Source organism: Zea mays, chromosome 8, assembly GCF_902167145.1.
Source record: "Zea mays cultivar B73 chromosome 8, Zm-B73-REFERENCE-NAM-5.0, whole genome shotgun sequence".
Taxonomy (NCBI): Eukaryota; Viridiplantae; Streptophyta; class Magnoliopsida; order Poales; family Poaceae; genus Zea; species Zea mays.
The window spans coordinates 177,269,649-177,287,056 of NC_050103.1; the positions used below are offsets into that span (position 1 = coordinate 177,269,649).

The 17,408-nt window shown below is 50.0% G+C and overlaps 2 protein-coding genes across 2 annotated transcripts; both read right to left on the reverse strand.

The window, feature by feature from the left end:
- Nucleotides 1-1,504: 1,504 nt before the first annotated feature.
- On the reverse strand, nucleotides 1,505-2,565 carry LOC103636557 (protein LURP-one-related 8). The gene has a single exon (XM_008658909.4). The coding sequence runs from the start codon at nucleotides 2,274-2,276 to the stop codon at nucleotides 1,656-1,658; it is 621 nt and encodes a 206-aa protein (XP_008657131.1). The 5' UTR covers nucleotides 2,277-2,565; the 3' UTR covers nucleotides 1,505-1,655.
- Nucleotides 2,566-6,910: 4,345 nt separating this feature from the next.
- Nucleotides 6,911-10,168, reverse strand: LOC103636558 (cation/H(+) antiporter 15). Its single transcript, XM_008658910.3, has 4 exons — nucleotides 9,743-10,168; nucleotides 8,625-9,623; nucleotides 8,108-8,519; nucleotides 6,911-8,017 (listed from the first exon to the last, which is right to left on the reverse strand). The coding sequence occupies exons 1-4, from the start codon at nucleotides 10,007-10,009 to the stop codon at nucleotides 7,068-7,070; spliced, it is 2,628 nt and encodes an 875-aa protein (XP_008657132.1). The 5' UTR covers nucleotides 10,010-10,168; the 3' UTR covers nucleotides 6,911-7,067.
- Nucleotides 10,169-17,408: the final 7,240 nt, after the last annotated feature.

Genomic DNA, 17,408 nt, shown 5'->3' on the forward strand with positions numbered 1-17,408 from the left:
CTTGCTCAAGCTAAAACTAACCTGCCCCCACAGACACTGTGCTGAAGATTCGTTACACACACTACACATGTAAACGCAAGAAGCCGATCGACGATCAGATATATAGGATTCGTATCTGTGTATCTTTCGGCGCTCGGCTGTGTCAGGTAGCCTGGACCGACCTGATCGGTCACCAGGTATCTGGAAAGCAGCGAGACACCAACCTGCCTACTACTACCTCTAGCTAGCAGCAATGAAGTCTGAACTCCCACCGGAAAGTGCAGGCCCGCACCGCAGGCAGGACCAGGTGTGCGAGTCCGACGTCTCTCCAGTCCAGGTCCAGGATGGCAGGGTCCCGGGCGAGACACGGAAACGAGTCGGTTGTCCTCTCTGGCCAGCCCACATGCACAAGCGAACAAAACCGGTGCTCCCTCCCTGCGTGAGATTCGCCATATCCGTGTTTATTTAGGGCCTGTTTGGCGGAGCTCCGGCTCCTCTAGATATAGCTCCGGCTCCTCTAGATATAGCTCCGGCTCTAACTTCTCCAGCGGAGCCGCTCTACCAGGTGAGCCGCTGTTTTTTTTTCAAACCGTTTGGTAAAGGACTCTGGCTTCGGCTGCTCCAACGCCGGCAGCGATATGGACTTAGAGTTCGCCTGTGTGACCTTCGTCGCTCGCTCCCACAGCAATAGCAAGGAGAAGTTGGTCTTCCTGCAACCCTGCTCCAGCCCCAATCCCGTCACGTTGTTGAAGCCGTTCAGCTACAAGGAGGCGTCCGTTCAGAAGCAGGACAAGAAGGAAAGGGAGGCCTGGGCACGTGAGACGAAGCCCCCGATGCTCCAAGGACAAGGGGCCAAGGACGGTCCAAGCAGGCCAAAGACGGGGGAAGCAGACCAAGGATGGGTCGTGTGTCGCGCCGAGGCGACGGCCAGGCCGACGTGGGGTTGCATCGGCGCCAAACGTTACCTCAAGGAGTTGCATCGGCACCAAACGGGCGAGAGTCCATGGCGGCGGCGAACCAGCTGCGCGTGGGAGAGGAACGGCGGTGGGCTGCGCGTGAGAGAGGGCTGCGCGAGGGAGCAGTTTGGAGCCAGAAATTTGGGCTCCGGCTCCGTGGGCTGTTTTGGCTCCTGCTCTATGATGAGAGCCGTTTCATCAAGATGCGTTTGGGAGAGCTCCGGGCTGGAGCCGTAGCCGCGGGAGAGCCCTCCTAAACTGGGGCTTAATTTACGGCCAGACTCAGGAAGCTGTCAGTGTTGCTTTTGGTTTCCACAACCTGACGTGCCCAAAAATAGCACTCGAGTCGAGTGGATCGGGACGCACACAAAGGACAATATTTCTTTCACCTCCAGAAATCGGGTAGCAGTACATAAAAAAAAAGATCTGTTTTTTTTTTTGTGCTTTGTTTCTCAAGGTATTTACATCGCCTTCCCTCTTTACCAAGATTATGACGCTTTGGTTATCAAAGAGAATAAAAAATCATCAGAAATTTTGAAGGCAGGCAAGCAAGCAAGCAAGCACACAATAACAGAAATGGCTCCGATGCCCACGACGCCAGGCAGATTGAAGAATCATCATCATATGCATATCCAGTGATAACTCACAACCCCAAGTCCAGGGGCAAAACTCTATCTAGTCTAGATTATATTGAACTGAACAAAGAACATGTACATGAATCTACATCGTGGACCAGCTCCTGAGGAGCGACGGCCTCCCCCCAAACAGCTGGTCCAGCGCCACCACCACGGCCATGGCGAGCGACACGTCGAACCCGGGCCGCACCACCAGTCGGAACACGTCCGTGCCGACGACCGCCTCCTTGGGCCGCACCTCCGCCACAACGACCCGCCGCTCGGCGTCGTACACCACGCAGCGGCGGCGCGCGTAGGACCCCTCCACCTCGTACGCGGCGCCTGCAGCAGCGCACGGCGTCACGCGCGCCGTCGCCTTGCCGCGGCGCCTGACGACGGCGTACACCGCGGGCCGCCGCGTGTCCTCGCCCGCGTAGATGAGCCGCTGCTGGCCGGACAGCAGGCCGAGGAGGCGGCTCCGGCGCGCCACCGTGAAGGCCGGGCGGCCGGCGGGGTCCATGAGCACGGCCCCGGCGTCGGCCCCGGCGTCGTCGTAGCTGTCGACGCGGTAGGCCAGGTCGCCCCTGCCGTCGAACACCGTGTACCCCCTGCAGTTGAACAGCAGCGACTTGCGCCACACCGTCAGCGACGTCGCCTCCTCCTCCTTCTCCTCAGCCGGCGACGGCGGCAGCACGTTGGGGTGGCGGTCCGGGTGGACCTTCGCCATGTGTCGTCGTCGATCGGTGGCTAGGCTAGCGTGCTCGAGCGTATCAGGACGGAATTGAAGGGGGCGCTGGAGCGAGCTCGACTCCCAGTCCCAGGTGGTTGCTGGGTAGTAGCAGTCAGCCAGCTAGAGGTCTTGTTTGGCTTTTGCGGCTGCTGCTGCTGGTGAGGTCTGGAGAGGTCCGGCGGCTATATACATACAGTACAGGGGCAAGCAAGCGAGCGAGCGAGCGAAGCGAAGAAACAAAGGCATGTTGCCCCCTGACGTGTGTGGGGCACGGTGACGACATGGTGTGCCGGCCGGTGAAGCGCGACTCATAACGGACTCCCAATTATGGGTGGCATCGCGCTTGCTTTTTAGCCAAAGCAACCCGGCCGGTGCAACGGACGCATATGCATGCATGCCCCGCGCACTGTCGCAGATCCCATACATAATCTCGGTGGGGCACGACGAGGAACAGACGACGAGACAGCGAGAAAAAAAAGATCGTATAGATTTTCCCCTTTGGATGCAACTTGCGAGCATATCGATTCGAAGTAGCTGGATCGATCCGTCGAAACAGGCCGATGTGAAAACGTTTGGTGTGCGTGCTTGCTAAATGAGGTGGATCACGTACGTGGATGAAGAGAGATGATGCACGCCACGCGATTACACACAGATAAACAGAAACGTGGACGTGTTACCGGCTCGACTCGGCTGCGCTACGTGGATGAAGAGAGTTGTTTTTTTCCTTCTGAATTCTGATGGAGACGCGCAGATGGCATTGCGAAGCTAGCTAGTCTAACCGTACCTATACGGCGGTCGGCTAAATTGTACTGTATTAATTATTACTAGTTTGGATATATAAGCGCCGCGACCATATCATATGATGAAGTGCACAGCCCCGCTCGTTTTTCACCTGCAAGTAGTAGAACACAATTTTTCACTATTAGTTTTCTGCTCAATCCAATTTAGATAACCTCGCTCTGTTACTTTGATACATGTCCTCATAAATGTGCCCTCACTCCTGTTTTTGTTCTAGATCCGCCCTGCATGCGATTACCAAAAGCTGGGCAATGTGTTAGCTTGCCGAAAGGCTCTGCCCCTTTCAAATTCACTTTTTTTTCGTGCTCGAAAACGAAAGCGGGGCGCCGCGACGTTGCGGTGATGTCGAAATCGGAAACGGCATTGTGCGAGCAAGAGAACATCGGTAACGATCGAAACCAACAAAATGATAATTTATAATGAGACGGAACAACATTAAGATCGTACTAGCAATAAGATCGTCCTGCTTTGAAACAAAGGTTTGGTTTACCCTAAACTTTAGCTTTTCTGATACTGTAGGAAAGAGCTAGAAACCACAAAAAAGACTGCGCTAGAGAGACATAAGCTTTTGCAAGCTCAGGACTCGGGACCAACAAACACGGCCACACGCCCGTAGGAGACGCCCTCTCGGGCAGCTAGGGCTATGTGCATGCATGATGTCGCGAGGGTGAAATGCACCCCGAGGTCGCTCTCTCGCCCCGCGCGCATTAGGTCACGGATCAGCCACCCATCGCTCGAAGCTGACATGAGGGACAGGGATGAGACACGGAGATTAATACACACAGCACAGCGGCTTAACCGCATCATTGCCACCACTAATCCTACTCGAGCAAGAGAACATCCTGTCTAGCCCTTGATCAAGCGCCCAGAGCTGGCTCTGCCTCCCGGCCCGTGCCCTCCAATCCGCGCTGTCAACCAGGCAGCGTGTCCCCAGCGGCTCGGCCTCCGCCCCGGCACCGTCGCTCTCCGCGACCATCCGCCGCTAGCTGAGCGCTCGCACATTGCGTTGCTCCCCCCGCGTTCTGAATGTGGGGGGAAGTGTGTGGGGTCCGTAGCTTGCCTTGCGTGCAGCAAGGATCGCCATGTAGTCGCAGGACTGCAGCTACAGTGTTCCAAGCTGATCGGTGATGCTCTGGGAGCAGAGCCGTAGAGGTATGCATGCTAAAATGCTATACTAGCACGCCCCTGATCGCAGGGCGCTTTGGCCACGTCGCTGCCCTACGCACCACACACGCGGCGGCGGCTGCGGCGGCTGCAGCTGGCCCCCAGCTGGGTCGGCTCGGGGGCCTCGCAGAGGACAGAGACAGGCCATGTGGGAGCTGAGCAATGATGCGACGTCGGTTTGCGATCCAAGAAAGATTGCAGCAGTGACGCCGCACAGTTGCATTGATAGTAGAAGGCAGGAGCGGAGCAGAGCAAGAGCATCTCTTGTGGGGGGAAGGGGTGTTGCTTTTTCTGAACTGCGGTAGGATAGCAGCTGGACAGTGGAGTCAGGTTGCACTTTTGCTTTGTACTGTGTTGCCTGTGAGATCTTTTGTTGACAGTGTTCCATAATGCTATTCCCAGGAACGCGCGAGCGTGATATAGGGGGGTTAGTTTGTGGGGCTCGATAATAATATAAGTGCTAAAAGCACCAGGACTAGAGCCAGCGCGATTTTATTTCCTGCCCGTTCAAATGGACAGATAAAAGAAAATGGTGTTACTGAATATTGTGGAGTTTCCCTTTGGAAAAGTTGGAGCATGCTGCGAGACAAATGGAGGAAGAAGGCAAGTGAACCACCGAGATTCACGTGGAAGATGGATGTAGAAGCTCCCGGAAGCTCGGATGGGACTGAGGAACAACGTTACAACCCTGTTTGGTAGTGCTCTTTCTCTACGAGTTTCATCTCTATGCTCTACGTACTATAAGAAAACAACTCTCTCCATATTTTTAAGAAGAGCTGTAAAAAAAGCACACTGTTTTTCTTTGAAAATATGGTGTAGTGACGATAAAGAGAAAAACATGAGAAAAGAGTCGATAGAAGCTCTTTTTTCTGGCTCCTTCTCCTGCTGGATTTTTAGATGAGCTCTTCCCTCTTTTTAGGAAAAGCCCATCAAAAAGTCTCAACTTTGGTAATTTTTTTCAAAAAGTCATTGAAGGAACTTCAGATGGAGCCCTATCAAAAAGGGCATAAAGTTCTGCGTCTCTGCCTCGGAAAATGTATTAGTGTCTGAGAGTAATTTCTTTAAGTGCCGTTGCGTTTAGTAGCCCTCTTCTTGTAGCTCCGGGAGCTATTTTACACCTTCACCAACCAAACGGGGTCAGACAACTTCGCTCCGCCTGATTCTGTATTTTCCGCTCTCTGTAGCTGTACGAGATTAAGTGAACTAAGGTTAGTTTTAATGGATTTTTTTTTTAGAAAAAGTCCAAATTACTCCTCTTTGAATTTACATAACCCTTTAAAATATTTTTTTAGTTTAGCTTACCCCCTCCGTCTATTTAAGTCGGTTAAAGTTCAATCCACCATTTAACAAATTTTGTATTTTATTTCTTTATGTACAAGAGTTTTCAGTTCATTTTTTTATTAATAGCTAATTCCATAACTTAGTCTTGGAAATATATTATAATTTTTCATAAGTATTCTAATAGGTTAAGGATTAGATCACAAAAATAATTTTAATGTTACAAAAACTAAATTTAAAATATAAAAATAACATATCTTTATAATACAACTACGCTGTTCACCTCAGAAAATATAAACTTAGAGGAACTGCGCAAATGACGTTGGGCTCGAAGGGCCCTAGCCACAACAAAATAGCCCAATGGAAGGCGGGCCACCAAGGGAGGAAGGCCATTTGATCGGCCCGGCCTCGTTTCACCAACAGGTGTTAAATTGCCCGGTTTTATTTCTCGCACAAAGACAATGGTACACGCACATCTCTCTGTCTGACCATTTATTGGGTCTCCTTGTACCTGATCAAAAAAATCATGAGCTTACGATCGAACCATACGGATTTATCTATACTATACGCCTATATAAACAACCAAATTCAACTTGCAAAACTCATTCAACTATATCATTCTCACTCATAACTTCATCTAAATCCACCAAACGAATTACACACACATGACACAAGTTTCAAACCAACGGTTCAGATCGCTAGTTAATCACTACCACTCTTACTCGCTCAATTTCAATGACCAGTCCAGGGTAGGGGTGACGATGGACTCTAATATTTACACTATAAAATTTAAGGACCGAACCCTAGTTATATTTATTTTTATAACTAAAATTTATTTAGGATTATAAGAAATTGTGAAAAAAATATTTGGGCTGCGATCCATTGCCACCCCTAGTACAGGGTGAAGCTAGCCAATAACACTTCTGGTGTTATCGCCAATAGAGGGATATGATCATCTTTTATTGGCGGGGTCATAGTGGAGGTAAAGTTGGGTTTTCCAAAGTGTGTCGGTGTCAGATGGCACCATCAAATGCCTCTAGCTCCGCTTCTATGGGCAGTATTATTTTTTATCACCATTCCTCTCTTATCTCTCACCACTCACATTCACAAGAACATCCCTTACCTCTCCTGCGACCCTGCCACCGCCAGCATCTCCCTGTCTCTTTTGTGACCCCGACGCCTCCTTCTCATCCCTCCCTCGCGCAGCCGACATCGCAGGCCCCTCTCTCACGTTGTAGTTGTCGTCGTCCTCTTTCCCTCGATAGGATCGTAGCGTTAGTAGAGTGTTAGACTAGTATCTTGTTATATAAGAGAATATCATTGCCAAAACGGAGAGAAGTTAGCTGTCCTTTTGGTTGTCACATATCAGTCCATGGCAGTGCAACAAAACAGACACGAACCCCATACATGGCACTGGTCATATAAGCCTGCCAGATCGAAAATCGAATACAGCAGTATACATAGACTACAGAAACAATGAAAAACAACCTCCTGAATCAAAACGATGAAGTACCTACATGCCTTAACAAGCTAGGAAGTACACGATCCTCAGAAGCCTACGGTGCCACCAGAGCCAGACCACCTGCTATTGGCTGCTGACGCCGCACTCGTCCGGTATGCCCCGGACGCCGCCGCCGCCGCCCGTTGGTTAGCGTTGCTCACGTACTGGCGCACGGGGTCGCTGCTCGCTGCCGGCGCGGGGACGGGGGCGGGCGCTGCGGCCACCACGTACTGCTGCACCACCAGCACCGACACTGACATGGAGAAGTCGGACGACACGAGCATGTCGCCGATGGGCCCCAGCTCCGGGTTCTCCATCCACTCCTCCAGCGCCGCCGTCATCGGCGACCTGACCTCGCCGGGGCGCCGGCCCACGATGTACAGCTCTTGCAGGTTGTTGTCCATGGCCCGTATGGCCGCCACCGTTTCCTCGCTGTTGGCCACCGTCCTGGTGGCGTAGGTGATGGCGATGTTGCCGTGGTTGCGCGCCCGGAACTCGCTGAGGTAGTCCTCGTCCATCTCCAGCTCGCTCTTGCCCTCCGTGTTGATGGTGATGGCGCGCGAGTCCGAGTCGGCCGGCGGGCGGTAAGCCGAGCAAGAGACGGTCCGCGCCCGGTAGTCCGGCGGGACGAACCGCACGATGCTGAGGGTGACGCCGGGGTGCTCGACCATCCTCCACGCGTACGCGAGCGCCTCGCGGTCGTCGGGCCCGCCGAAGAAGAAGAGCGCTACGTGGTGCTCGGTGGCCATCCGCGCCGCCGCGGCGCTGAGCCCGCGGTCGACGAGGATGGCGACGGAGCACGGGGACGTGGAGAGGAGGCTCTCGTTGAAGCCGCGGACGTGCGGGTTGATCGGCTCCATGCCGCCGTCCACCGTCTGCTGCTTGTGGAACGGGACCACGATTAGCGAGACGTGCTTGTCCTCGGCGAGCACGGACACGTCCTCGTGCATGCTTTGGTACGGGGACACCGCCGCGAGCGTCTGGATGGACACGCCTCCTGCGCGTCACACGGGCAACATGCTCTGCGTCAGCCTATTATAATATGGAAACATATCCGTCAGCTGGTGCAATTGAATTACGCACGGACCAGTGAGCCTCTCGTAGTTCTCGAAGGCGTTGAAGATGTGCTCCGTCACGGGGGGCAGGGAGGATCCCGATCCGCCCCGGCTCTGCTTGGAGGCGGAGGCCGCGGCGGCGGCGAGCATGTTGGACGCACGTCCCGTGAGCTCGACGAGGTGGAGCGCGTAGATGAAGATCGGTGAGCGCTTGTTTGGGTTCGAGAGCTCGAGCAGCGACAGCACGGACGGCACGTTGCGGGTGGTGTGCACGCAGGCCAGCATGCGGAGCTCGCTGTCGTGCCGGATGCGCTGCAGGTTCCGCCGCTTGTAGCCGACGAGGCGCCGGGACGGCCGGTACACGCTGGTCACCACCGGCGTCACCAGGGTTGTCATGGCCACCGACACCAGCACCATCACCGCAAACGACTCGTCATCCAACACCTGCAACAAGCATGGCGGCGCGTGGTCAAAAATAAATCACGCTCAATCATAGACCAACGCATGCACATTGTTGTGACACCAGTAATACGGTACGTAGTATTAAACCTCTTTGTCTCTTCCAATGTTGAGCACGATCATTTCCACGAGGCCCCTGGTGTTCATGAGGAAGCCGAGGGCGATGCCCTCGCGAAACGGCATGGTGTAGAGCGCGGCGATGATGATGGTGCCCATGATCTTTGCAAAGCTGGCCATGACGAACACGAGCACGAGAAGGCCAACAGTGACGGGGTCCCTAATCTTCCGGACGTTGGTGCGCAGGCCGCTGATGGCGAAGAAGAGCGGCAGGAGCAGGCCGGTGACGAAGTCCTCGATCTTCTCGATCAGCACCACGCCGAGCGGCCCGGTCGGAATGACCAGCCCGTACACGAAGGCGCCGAAGACAGAGTGTATGCCGATGGCGTCGGTGCACACGCCGGCGAGCATGACGCCGGTGAGGATGAGGGAGACCTGCATGTCGCTGATGCCCTCGCCCTCGGGGGTGCGGCGGATGAGCCACCACATGCCGGGGCGCACGACGTAGAAGCAGAAGAGGACGAAGAGCGCCCCGGAGAGGAGCACCCACGTGGACGACAGCGCGGCGCTGCTCACCTCCGAGATGGCGATGGCGATGGCGAGCAGGATCCACGCGCACATGTCGTTGACGATGGCGGCGGACATGGCGATCTGGCCGAGGTCGGTGCCGAGCAGCTTGATCTCGGCGAGGATTCGGGCGAGCACCGGGAACGCCGTGACGGAGAGCGCGACGCCGAGGAAGAGGAGGAAGGACGCCTGGTGCACGTTCCGCGACACCTGGTGCCGGAAGATGAAGGACGTGGCGATGCCCATGCAGAACGGCAGCGCCATGCCCGCTAAGGCGACGAACAGCGCCTTCTTGCCCGACCGCCGGATCACGTCGATGTCCATCTCCAGGCCGACCAGGAAGAGGAAATAGAGGAGGCCGAGGTGCGCCACCGTCTCCAGCGTGAGCAGGCTGCGCATCGGGAACACCATGGTCGCCCAGGTCTCTATCTGCCCCAACACCGACGGGCCCAGCAGCACGCCGGACTGCGCGCGCGCGGCGCGCACAGACACGAACAAACGCATGCATGGTCACAGCAGCTCATGGCGCTACAGGCGCATCACGTGCACGAGAAAGAACAGAGAGAGAGGATGCATGTACGTACGAGGATCTCAGCGATGACGCGGGGCTGGCGGAAGGGCCTGAGCACAAGGACGAGCAAGCGGGTGGTGACGACGATGACGGCCGTCTGGAGGATGAAGAGCGGGAGGGAGAACTCGAGCGGGTTGAACCCTTGCCAGATGCCGTTGGTGGTTATCATCATGGGCGAGTAGCACACCACGGTGCTGGACGCCTTGGGCAGCGTCGTCGCGTTGCGCATCTGCTCCGTGATGTTGGGCGGCAGCTCTTCGGTGATCGGCGTGGCGTCCATCTTGGCGGCTCCTCGCCGGTCAGGCGGTCACCGGAACGAAGCTCTGCTCGGCGTCTCGCTCTCTGCTTTGTGTGTGTGCCTCTGCCACGCGCGTTACGTCCCAGGGACGTGGCAGCGAGAGCGAGGCTTGACCGCTCGGGGCGTGTGCGGCGGATGCGCTAGGACAAGGGGGAATAGGTCAAATGGCAGAAACATGGGGGACCCATCGCTTACCACGCTGTAATATCGTCGTTTTCGACCGGTTGCCCGGGGACTTTGGAGCTGTGAGATGAAACGTGTCTTGTTTTGATTGGCCGGGTGAATCACTTATACAAGGGACTAAAAAATAATCTTTTTGTTAAAATAAAACTTCATACAAAAAAAATTAAGACATACAAGTAGACATGCACTACGGCAAGCACGTATCTAAAAAAAACTTGCTTTAACGAAGTGGAGAAATGACGAAGAAACTTTGTGTGCCTTTGTTTCGTCTTATAGATTGCATAATCTATATTGTATTGAGATAAAATAATCTAGATTATGTAATCTAGACTAGTCGGTTGCCCGTGCGTTGCGACGGCTCACAACGATACCCACGTAAACTAACCACCAAAAAGATCTCAAGATTTTTTATCGATTGTCTCTGTTCTCCGCATAATGTTTTTTGATTTGACTAACTGGTGTTGTTGTTTTACTACATCCAATATATCTTGGTACAACACGGCCAATGAAGGGAGCGATTAGAAGATAGTTCACAACGATTGACTGAACAAACAGAGATTATGAAATGACATAATTCCACCATACACAGACCAATATAAAAGAAAGTTTGTGAGCTCAAGTTTCTAAAATAAGTCATATGAACTCAAACTTATAAAAAAGATAGATCAAAATATGGAGTGGTTGCTAAAGTCAAGCATCAATAAAAATTGGATGCACTCCATACAAATGATGGTACTTCATAGCAATTAATAACGTTTAAAACCAACAAATAACCTTTTCTTTTAGTGTTAGCGTGACGAATCATTGTTGCTCCATCCAATTCAGCAACCTCAAATACCATAGAATCCATTGCGCCAGTGTGGTATCATAAACAACCTAATGCATGCAAGAGCCAAGAAGACAAGGGACGAGCACCCTGTGGTAATGGTAGTGCCTGCATAGATCTCCAAATCCTAACACATATTTTGCAGAATCCATGAGCCATCAGCATAAGAACACAAACCATGTGCAGACAATAAATAAAGTATTAACACACCCAAATTATATTCAGTCCTTAGTGCAACAAAATACTAACACCCAAAACAGCAGAGGAACAACACAATATTTTTCAGAAGGATGGGTGACAGGTACATCGAAGTTGTAGAAGCATACCAAGTTGACACTGTGGTAAGGAAAATGGCATGTAGACAGACGATGTCGAACCATCGAATGGGTACCATATGTAGCAAATCAGGGACCCCCATCCCTCGTCTCCCCCACTTCCAAGGTTTTGTAGAGCAGGAAGGAAAGGGAAGAGGTGGACAAACATGTTCGTTGCCAGAGAAGGACACAACGAAGACGTGGGCATCTAAAGGCGATATAGGTAGTATGCCGCTAGATACATATAGGGAGAGAGCACGCAAGCAGAGAAAGAAGTCCAGCCGGAGCAGCTCTAAACCGAGAGCACGCAAGCGTCAGTCCGAGTAGGTCGAGAGAATGCGAGTGCCTTCCCAGCCCTTGACCCATCGAGGCAACACAACACCACCACCAACTCCGTAGCATATGTCGACTACTGTCACGCTACGAGCCTTAGTTATCCAATATCTCAGACCTGGACTCCTCATCACCAAGATAACATAAGCGTGGCAAGCGTCACTGTTCTCCTCGGCGGCACGCACGGACAAAGGCCAGGAGCAAGACCGACCCACCCCGTACTAATGTCGATGAGTGTCGGTCGACTCGTGGCTGCGATCGTGGGCGAGGGCAGCAGGTTAGGGAGGAAGAACAGGGCGAAAGCCAGGAAGACAAATGGGACGTCCGACGATGTCGAAAACGATGGTGCACGCATGCTGTAAAACGTCCTCGTGGACGTGCAATAGCCACTGTGTGGGTCGGTGTTGGGACTGGTGTCGAACGAATACGGAGAGGAGACGCCTGCTCCCACACCCTTTGCCGAGAATGGGGTGGCGCGGAGTCGGAGCATGAGTGGAGAGAGAAAAGAAACAGGATGATGAACGAGGTGCTGATAAGTGAGGTGAGGACCATCATTATCGTACGGAGGTATAGATGGCCAAATGGCTTGTGTCTGGGGAGCCAGTCTGAGGCAAGACCGATTTAATAGTGTCTAAGCCAGCCTGCCACGAGTGCCGTGCTAGGGCCGTAGCCTCGGCCCGTGCTGGCCTAACCTGGCACATTTATATATTTTTATTTTACAAAAAATCGTATATACATATGTACAATTTATATTTAATATTAAAAACACCTGCGCATGATGTTCTACTGGTTAGATAACCTCACCCACTTTTTAACATTTTATGTTGATTTAACCAAATGGCGTGATGAGCTTAACGGGTTAGTCCGGCACGGTGAGCAAGCCGACGTGTCATGCCTAGGCTGGAGCTGTGGTCCGCGGGCGTCGGGCCTAGCGGGCCCATGCTGGGCCACAATTTAGCCATCTATATGCTGAAGTGTGGTTTGTGACGTGGAGGTTGGTTGCACGGTGGGGAGTTAATTTAAAATAGATATGAGAGGTTATTTGTAAAAGTATAACGTGGAACGACCGTTGAAACCGATGATTTAATATAGTAGAGATAGAGATGAAATAATTTAGGTGCAGTTGTATGGTAACCTAGTTTATTGGAACTTTGATTATTAATTTTAGCCATATGTTAGGTGGTGGGAGCAAGGACAAATATTTTTTTAAGGAGTGATAGTGATCGATAACTTCTTCTAAAATTGCCATGAGTAGTGGGTAGTCTAATAATTTGTATGTTTGTTTAATATCCAAATTGTTTAAGCTGGATTATATAATATAGACAGATTATAAGGTAAAACAATGTGCCCCTCTTAAAAAGTATACATGACCTTTGTTTTTAGGTTGTATTCAATCTATATCATTGTTTGCTATTATTTATTGGAAATATTAATGTTTTATAGATATGACTACGGATTTGCTGATAACTATTTGTAGTTGACATAAACGAAAGCCCGAACCACTTTTTGAGACATCTGAGGAAGACTAATTTCAGAATAGGAAAATACATCCAAGGAAAACGTGACTCTAGTCTTGACATGACATCATTTAAGGCACAACCGCACAACTGATGAACATCAACATAATGTTTGAATACGGAGACTTCAAAGTTGGTGCGATATCTCTCACACCCAACACATACGGCCAAAGAGGTTCCATTTATAGTTACCGGGAAAAAAATATAGAGATATCTTCGATAAGCCAACAAAGAAGATGTTTGACGGAATCATAACCTACTTCTACTTCTGGTGGCATATATGGAAGAAGAACATTCCAGCAAAAACCAGTCGACCGAAAGAAGTTGCAATGATGACTGTTGCAAGCTGTTTGTGAAATGATGACTGTTGCAAGCTGTTTGTGAAATGATGACTGTTGCAAGATGTCTCTCCACGAAGCGCATAATCCTTCACTGCAAGGATTTCAGAAAAAAAAAAGTAATTTTATGGGTCACATGGACAAGGGAGTCCTTGGTTTTACAATGAAACGAACATAACATTGTTGACCACTTTTTGACTCTTCTTTCTGCCAGCTACTACGCGTCAATTGATAATGTCATTATACTTCTGAAATTATGTGCTTACAGAAGAGTACCGATTCAGACAGTTCTCTGAAAGTTTTTTTTTTTTTGTGAAATGATTACTGTTGCAAGCTGTTTGATGAAATCATTCCTGTAATGCTCTTGTATCATACTATACTCACTCCTTTACAGGTTTATGAGATGACTGGAACTGGATGTTTCAAATGTTACAGTATGTTAAATAACACGCAAAAGGTTGAGTGGAGCAGTAGTTAAGGTATGTGTGGACACAACCTTGTAGATACGTTTGCCTTTCTTATATTTTTCTTGGCTTTAGCTTTGTTCTTTTTTTGTTGTTGAGAAAATGGCTTTAGCTTTGTTTAATCTGATTATACGATGCCACATATCGGTAGGGGTTTCTCTACACTCCATGGTGCATTGGTAGCTGCTGCCGTTTCTTTCTACTTGGCCATGACCTCTTTGTAGCTTTTACGGAGCTTTCCGACTGTAGCAGCGTGGCTCCTGCAACTGATGCGAAAAAAAAAATGCGAGATCTTGTGATACGCTGCTACGGTGCTTCTGCAGCAGCAATAGAATGGAGTTCTTGTTTTTTTTTTCAAAAAAAAACAAACCTTTGTTGCACTCATGAAAAAACAGTCGTATAATTTATAGCTTTGTATTTAGCCTCCTTTCTTGCATCCTGTCTAGATGCGCTACTGGTTGGGCTGTTCGTCGCGACATTAACGTGCATCTGCCTCGTCTGTTGGGCGCTTTGGGGGTAGATGGGCAGTACGCCAGTACCAGCCTACCAGGTCCATCTGCCTCGTCTGTTGGGCGCGTCGCATCAGGTTGCTTTGTTTTTTTTTTTTTTTTGAAATGGAAACGCATTCCATGGCTATTAAGCAGCTCCAGGCACATCGCCGGAGACAAGATTACAAATGAAGTCCGGTGCATGATCTAGCCATAGACTAGAGTCAACGTCACCTGAATTTGCTCCATGAGCAGCTAAACAGACAGCAACTAAATTACAGGTTCTTTGACATTTAGACACAATACAACAAGCAAACTCAGAAAACATCCTACTCCTTATTTCCTTGAATACTACGCCCAAAGCAGAGAGGTCATATTCTTGTGAGGTCAACGCCGTCTTCAGGATCGCAGCATCAGTTTCAATCATCACATTTTGCATTCCAAGGAAAACAGCCAGCTCCAAACCTTTCATACAGGCGACGCTCTCAGCACGAAGGGCAGAGGATATGCCAGTCAAAGCGCCAGCCCCCGCAGCCAAGAAACCGCCATCGTGGCCCCTGATAATACATCCCCAGCCGCCCAAACCTGATTTCGCCAGATATGAGCCATCGCAATTTATTTTGTAAAAGCCTGCTGGGGGAGGCTGCCATTTTAGGTTCATAGGTGGGCCTCTAGCAGATTTTCCTATCTGAAGTTTCTCCATATTCATCAAATGGTAGGCAACAGTATTGCACACCTCTTCAGTAGATCCACACATTTCCCCTTGGATTGCCTTATTGCGAGCTGACCACCAGCACCATAACAACAGCACGACCTTAATCTTGGTTTCTTCTCGGAGAGTTAGGATGGATTCAATGACCTCCAAAGCCGACGCTTTGCTTGCCAGGAGTATTCTTGTGTCCTCCAGACATAAACACCTCCAGACCTGCTTCACTTTTTTACATTTAAAAAAGAGATGGCCACCATCTTCATCAAGACGGAAACACATGGGGCACAGAGTTTCAATTTTTATACCTCTTCTTGCTATGTTTACTCTGACAGGGTGGCTATTATGGGCTAACCTCCATAAGAACATTTTTATTTTGTTAGTCACATTTACATTCCATATTGACTTCCAAACGTTCTCCCCTCGCCCGCTAATTGAGGAGGATGCATCTGCATTATTGTGATGGTCACGTCTCCTACTTGCCAAGGCATATGCTGATTTAACAGAGAAATTTCCTTTAGGATCTCCATGCCACGCAAGTGTATCCTCCATTCCTTCTTGGATTGGGATAGCTAGAATACAATCTGCATCTTCTTGTAGGAAAGTATCACGGACAAGACGGCAATCCCAGCTACCTGTGATGGGGTCAATTAGCTCAGCCATCTTATGTAAGAGTGAGCCATTTCTTGGAGTAATGACCCTTCTAGTTTCCCCTCTAGGAATCCATGGGTCAACCCATATATTCACCTGGTTCCCATTTCCAATCCTCCAAATTAATCCTTCTTTTAATAAATGTAGTCCTTTCAGGACACTGCGCCAAGTGTAAGATATGCCTTTTTTTGCTCTTGCTTCAAGAACATTTGATGAGGGGAAGTATTTAGCTCTTAGGACCCGTGCACAAAGAGAGTTATTTTGAGTTATGAGCCGCCACCCTTGCCTAGCCAGCATAGCCATGTTAAAAGCATACATATCTCTAAACCCCAGTCCCCCTAAAGACTTTGATCTTGTAAGTTTCTGCCAACCAATCCAATGAATCTTATTTACTTTGTCTTGATTGCTCCACCAGTATTTCCCTATCATAGAACTCAGCTCATCACAAAGGCCCTTCGTAAGATCAAAACAAGACATTGCATAAGTTGGGATCGCTTGTGCCACAGCCTTAATAAGAATTTCTTTTCCAGCCTTGGATAGAAGTTTCTGTTGCCATCCTTGAATTTTTGCCCACACTCTTTGCTTTATATATTCAAAGGCCGATTTCCTAGACTTCCCAATATGGACCGGGAGTCCAAGGTACTTATCATTACTAGCAATCTGGGTGATGCCAAGTTCAGCCATCATTTGAGCCCTTATTGGTGGAGGTGTATTCTTGCTGAAAAAAGCCGCAGTTTTATCCTTGTTTATCACCTGGCCTGAGGCATTTTCATACAAAGATAGGATCTGTTGCAGATGTGCAGCCCCTGAAACTGATGCTTTGATGAAAATCAGAGAGTCATCAGCAAAAAATAGATGGCTGACACGAGGAGCACCTGGACAGATCCTTACTCCTTCTAACTGCCCTCTTCTTCCCGCATTCTCCATTAGTGCTGAGAAAGCTTCAGCACAAATAATAAATAAATATGGCGATAACGGATCACCCTGCCGAAGCCCCCTTTGTGGCCATATTGTTCTTGTAAACTCCCCATTCACTCTGATTTTATATGATACAGTAGTAACACAAAGCATAATTAAGCTGATCCACTTCTCCGAGAAACCCATCCTCCTCATGATTCTTTCCAAAAAGGACCATTCCACCCTATCATATGCTTTACTCATGTCTAATTTGAAGGCAGCTAGACCATAATTCCCTTCTCTTTTATTTCGCAGATGGTGAGTCAGTTCATATGCAAGGAGAACATTGTCCGTTATGAGGCGACCTGGCACAAAGGCGCTCTGTGATGGAGCAATAATCTCTGGTAGAATGGACTTGAGTCGGTTGGCAAGAACTTTGGCAATCAGCTTGTACAGCACATTGCAGAGGCTTATTGGGCGAAGGTCTTTGACTTTTTCTGGGCTCTTGACCTTTGGGATTAGGACTATGATTGTGTCATTCCACCCCCTGGGCATTTGGCCACCATTAAGGACTGCTAGCACCTCTTTTTTGACTTGCTCACCCACAATAGACCAGAATCTTTTATAGAATATTGAAGGAATTCCGTCCGGTCCGGGCGCCTTG

What these genes read in the sequence shown, in the direction of transcription:
- LOC103636557 (XM_008658909.4), bottom strand. Translation starts at nt 2,276, where the DNA reads ATGGCGAAGGTCCACCCGGACCGCCACCCCAACGTGCTGCCGCCGTCG.
- LOC103636558 (XM_008658910.3), bottom strand. Translation starts at nt 10,009, where the DNA reads ATGGACGCCACGCCGATCACCGAAGAGCTGCCGCCCAACATCACGGAG. An exon ending in GCGTCATCGCTGAGATCCTC is followed by an intron (nt 9,624 to 9,742) that starts GTACGTACATGC and finishes GCGCGCGCGCAG; the next exon opens with TCCGGCGTGCTGCTGGGCCC. An exon ending in ACATTGGAAGAGACAAAGAG is followed by an intron (nt 8,520 to 8,624) that starts GTTTAATACTAC and finishes TGCTTGTTGCAG; the next exon opens with GTGTTGGATGACGAGTCGTT.